We start from the raw sequence: 5,689 nt of genomic DNA, 5'->3' as shown, positions 1-5,689 counted from the left end.
TTGAAACAAATATGGCGGATCGCGTGGACGTTTTGAATGTGGTTGTTATCCTTGTTTATTTAATTGCTTTCCTTTTTCAAATAAACAGAAAATTCAAAAAATATTAATTAGATTTGAATTAGAGTTTTTGCATGTCTAGGAATCCTAAATATATCTAGAAGATAGAGTAGTTATTTAATTTAAATTAGGACTTGAGATGATTTATTTCCTAGTTTAAATTAAGTAATATTCTAATCTTAATAGATTATTCAGGTTATTCATTATTTCGAATTTTAACAAAAATCCTAAAAAGAAATCATGCTAGGGTAGATTAAGTCATCATAGTTTGCATGTTAATTTAGGCATTTTTATTATTCCGAATTTAAATTGAGAAAATACCAAAAATAATCATTCGTCCTGTCATTAGAAATAGGTCACGTCGTCGCACGACATATAGTTTGCATGCTAGGTTGCATTAATCGCATGTCATTTTCGCATGTCATTGCATATAGGCTAGATTTCATTTAAATAAGTGAAAATCCAAAAAAGAAATTGAGTGAATTGCTTGTTAATTAGAAATCATATTAGGGTGTCAATGTGATTTTCTAGCTAACAATGCAGATGCTTACGTTGCTTCCAGGTAAGTAATTCTTCCAAACTTGCAATTTATTTAATGCTTTCTGGGTGTTAAATTGGTGGTTTGCGCACTCGCATGAACACCTCACATGTTAGTAACTAAGTTGAAATGGATCCAAACTGTCTGCCAAAACATTTTTGAAAAGAAAAGGTACCGAAAGGGCGTTAGACCAGATCTAGCGTAATCAAGTCCCCGGGCTTAGAATCTCTGGTTCGTAGGAATAAAACATATCTCCCTATGTTTTATTTAGGTTTCTAATCGACCTACCATAAATTGATTAGTGGCGACTCCAAGCATGAAAACTTTTGCATGTTAAAAACTTAAACCCTAAGTTGCGAATTGGTAGGGCTTGGGAGGGCCCGAGTTAGGCTTAGTCCTAATAATCCATTAGCCTGAGAGAAATTTTAGGTCGCGACAAGTGGCCTTTAGTAAGGCTTGTAAATGGTATCTTCCTGGGGTTGACAATATGTTTATATAATGGCTTCGATGTTTGTTTACATGGTGTTTCTTTTGCTATCCCGTTTGTTTGATTGTCGATTGGAGAGTTCAAGGTTGCTTCCACATGTGTTACTCTTAAGTCAGTTATTAGGTCGGCGACAAGTCCTGGGATGTCGCATTCAAAAGACTGAGACGATATGTTGCGAGCTCGTAAGATTCGGGGCGTGACAACCCTGTTTAATGGGTATTAGAGCAAGGTCAGCTCGATCCAAGTCCGATTGAGACCTGGAGCGATAAGGAGCGATGATTTTTGGGATAGTTAGCTAGTTGAGACCTGTTTTGATCACGAGTTTAGAATTTTAATGCATGCCCTAAGAGTATGTGCTTGTGATTGCTTGGTATTTTCATGTTATTAACCTTGATTGCAGGTGCTGCAGGAAGAAAGGTAAGAGTAGAGCTCTGTTGACTATGTACTTATAATGCCTGTTTGGTGGTTGCTTTCTTTGTGATCGTTGTTGTGATTCGCTACTTAGAATTGCTCGGCTCGAATAGACGACTTAGGTATCTAATTCCTTGATGGAATTATAGAAGGCTTAGGTGTTTGGCGAGTGTCTTGTGAGGATGAGCAATCGTGGAAGGGGAAATAGGGGCCAGCCTAGTAGGCAAGCAGGAGCAGCTGAGGACCCTCGAGTAGATGGGGTCTTACGAGCCCTTGAAGCGATCGGAGATTTGATGGGACGGCAGGCTCGAGAACGAGCTACTGTTGTCGCTGAGGCCGCTGCCGCCGCCATTAATAGTAATCAAGGAAATGGAAATGGGGATCGTCAGATGCACCAGATAGTAGAACAATTTCTAAAGCTAAAACCGCCCAAGTTCGATGGAAAGGGTGATCCTGAAGCTGCCACCCTTTGGGTTGAGGAGTTGGAGAAGGCTTTTGAACTTCTAAGGTGCACAGAGGAGGATAAAGTGGTACTAACAGTGTATCTACTCCAAGGTAATGCAAGTGATTGGTGGAAGCCACTCGAGGTAGAATCTCTCCGGAAGGCACGGTTCCGAATTGGGATGCCATTGTCGAAGCCTTCAATGGGAAGTACTTCTCTGAGAGTGCACAAAAACAGAAAATGACAGAATTTCTACGACTTCGTCAGAATCAGTTGACCGGGGATCTGTATGAGGCGGAGTTTGCAAGGTTGTCTAAGTTCGCACTAAGAATGGTCGAGAACCCTCTAGATAGGGCAAGGAGGTTCCAGGATGGTCTGAAACCGGAGCTCCGTAGTCAGTTGATACTCTTGAACCTAAAGGATTACAATGAGCTTTATGAGCAGGCTCAAATGGTTGAGCTAGATATGACTGAAAGGGCTGCTGCATCTGGATAGCGGTATGCGCCGGCTAGGGACAACCGTCACTTCGGGAAGAAGCCTATGACGGGGGATAGACATTTCGTCCCTCATGTTAGGCAGAGTATTGTGAAGCCGACATACTACTCCAACGCCGCGTGCCGACCTTGTGGAAGGAAGCATGGGAATGGCCCTTGCCCAAGTAAGATTGGAGCTTGCTATGGATGTGGCCAACATGATCATCAAGTGAAGGATTATCCAAGCCGATTAGCTAGACCATAGCAAACCCAAGTGGAACAGTAAGCTAGTAAGCTGGAACTGCTTCCCAGAATAATCAGAATCGGCCGTAGGCACAAGGAAGAGTATATGCTATGGGCCGAAGAGAGGCGGAGGATGCGCTTGGCGTGATCACAGGTACGGTCTCTTTATATGATCATGCTGCCTATGCTTTGTTTGATCCAGGGGCTTCGCATTCATTTGTGTCTAAACAATTTGTTAGATTGACTGGGATTGAACTGAAACCGTTAGAAGTAATTTTGCGTGTTACCACCCCTCTTAAGGATGAAGTGCTAATTTCAGTAGGATGTCCAGGGTGTAAATTAGTTATTGGTGATAGGAAGGAAGTGATATACTTGGCAGCTTTAGCGATGTACGACTTTGATGTTTTCATTGGGATGGATTGGCTAGTGAAGCAGAAGGTTGTGATGGACTGTAGTAGCATGGTGATCCAATTTAATCCGATTGGTCATTCTAGATATGAGTTTGTGGGAAGTCGAGGAGGAATCTCGATCCCTTGGATTTCATCGCTTGAGGTGACTAAGTTGTTGGACGAAGGATGCCAAGATTACCTGGCGAATGTGGTTGACTCGTTGGTCGAGGATCCAAGGCTAGAAGACATAGCCGAGGTGCGTAATTTTCCCAATGTCTTTCCTCAGGAATTGCCGGTATTACCACCTAAGAGAGAAGTGGAATTTGTGATTACGTTGGCCATTGGAACGGAGCCAATCTCTAGAACGGCCTACAGAATGGCATTGTCAGAGTTAAAGGAATTGACGATACAAATGCAAGAGCTGCTTGATAAGGGATTCATTCGCCCTAATGCATCGCCATGAGGAGCACCAGTGTTGTTCGTAAGGAAGAAAATGGTTCGTTGCGTTTGTGCATCAACTATCGACAGTTGAACCAAGTGACCATCAGGAATAAGTATCCATTACCAAGAATAGATGACTTGTTCGATCAACTGCAAGGGGATTCGATATTCTCCAAGATAGACCTAAGGACGGGCTATCATCAGTTAAGGATCAAGAAGGAAGATATACCGAAAACGGCGTTTCGTACAAGATATGGACATTATGAATTTACCGTCATGCCGTTTGGATTGACTAACGCCCCAGTTGCTTTTATGGATTTGATGAATCAATTATTCAAAGAGTTCTTAGATTAGTTCGTCATCGTGTTCATCGATGACATTTTAGTATACTCAAAGAGCATTGAGGAGCATGAACAACATCAGAGAATGGTTCTACGGACCTTAAGAGAACACGCACTTTACGCCAAGTTTAGTAAGTGTGAGTTCTGGCTCAATCGGGTAGTGTTCCTTGGACATGTGATCTCTGGGGATGGAATCTCAGTGGATTCTACTAAGATCGAGGCAGTTACGAATTGGCCGAGACCGACGACAATAACAGAGGTTCAGAGTTTCGTAGGTCTGGCAGGCTATTATAGACGATTTGTGGAAAGGTTCTCTGCGATAGCTACTCCTTTGACTCACTTACTAAAGAAGGAAACAAAGTTCGAATGGACGGATAAGTGCGATAGGAGTTTCCAAGAGCTCAAGCACAAACTGACTACAGCACCAGTGTTGACGATACCATCAGGTCCTAGAGGATATGAGATTTATAGTGATGTGTCGCTAAAGGGATTAGGATGTATTCTAATGCAACATGGAAGAGTGGTTGCATACGCATCGCGACAATTAAGGCCTCACGAGCTAAACTACCCAATGCACGACTTGGAGCTGGCAGCTATCATCTTTGTGTTAAAAGATTTAGAGGCACTACTTGTATGGAGAAAGGTTTCAGATCTACACGGATTATCAGAGTTTAAAGTACTTGTTTTCTCAAAAAGAGTTGAACATGAGGCAGCATCGATGGATGGAACTTCTGAAGAATTACAACTGCGACATTCTGTACCACCCTGGGAAGGCTAACAAGGTAGCGGATGCATTTAGTCGGAAGTCAAGCATCGCACAGATGATGGTCAAGGAATGGACTCTGCTCGAAAGAGTAAGAGATTCGGAATTTATGTTCGAGGTAGGACACCTCTCGAGTTTGTTAGCTATCTTAAGGATTGAACATGAGATTCAGGCTATGATTAAGGCATTACAATCCACGGACTCTACCATTCAAAAGATTCTTCAAATGGATGCAGCTAAGAGAAAACCTGACTTTCAAGTATCCAAAGACGGGATCTTAAAGTTTCGTGGACGATTGTGTGTGCCCAGTGATGCAGAGCTTAAGGAGGAAATCTTAACAGAAACTCATCGTAGTAATTACATTATTCATTTAGGTAGCACCAAGATGTATCAGAATTTGCGTCAGCACTATTGGTGGAACAGAATGAAATTGGACATGGCCAAGCACGTAGCTAAGTGTGTTTAACGTGCCAGCAAGTGAAAGCACAGCATTGTAAGCTTGGCGGACTGTTGCGATCATTGGAAATCCCAAAATGGAAATGAGAGTATATCACTATGGACTTCGTCATGGGCTTACCAAGGAGTCAGAGAGACCATGATTCAATTTAGGTGGTAGTCGACAAATTGATCAAGTTAGCGCATTTTCTGGCTGTACGAAAGGATTTCGCAATGGATAGGTACGCTGAGCTGTATATGTGACAAATAGTCTGTCTTCACGGAGTACCAGTTACGATCACGTCGGATCGAGACCCTAGGTTTACCACCACCTTTTGGAAAAGTCTTCAGACGGCTATAGGGACGAAGCTGCAATATAGCACAGCCTATCATCCGCAGACGAATGGTCAGTCTGAGAGTACGATTTAGACGCTCGAGGATATGTTGCGAGCTTGTGTAGTGGAATTCAAAGGAGGATGGGAAGAATGGTTACATCTCGTCAAGTTCGCCTACAACAACAGTTATTAATAGAGTATCACGATGTCGCCATTTGAAGCATTGTATGGTAGGACCTGCAGAACTCCAGTATGCTGGGATGAAGTTGGTGAAAGAAGTATAACAGGTCCAGAATTGGTACAACAGTCAGTCGAGGCAGTTGAAGTCATTAGA

The 5,689-nt window shown here is 42.6% G+C and overlaps 1 protein-coding gene across 1 annotated transcript; it reads left to right on the top strand.

Annotated features, from left to right (window-relative positions):
• Positions 1-1,675: 1,675 nt before the first annotated feature.
• Positions 1,676-2,430, top strand: LOC115675255 (uncharacterized). The gene is made up of 2 exons (XM_056303575.1): positions 1,676-2,048; positions 2,132-2,430. The coding sequence occupies exons 1-2, from the start codon at positions 1,676-1,678 to the stop codon at positions 2,428-2,430; spliced, it is 672 nt and encodes a 223-aa protein (XP_056159550.1).
• Positions 2,431-5,689: the final 3,259 nt, after the last annotated feature.

This window comes from Syzygium oleosum, unplaced genomic scaffold (assembly GCF_021117445.2).
Source record: "Syzygium oleosum isolate NSW1041296 unplaced genomic scaffold, Sole_v2.1 Sole_v2.28, whole genome shotgun sequence".
Taxonomy (NCBI): domain Eukaryota; kingdom Viridiplantae; phylum Streptophyta; class Magnoliopsida; order Myrtales; family Myrtaceae; genus Syzygium; species Syzygium oleosum.
Note: the sequence above shows the minus strand (reverse complement) of the source record. Positions and strands in the feature narration are given on the sequence as shown.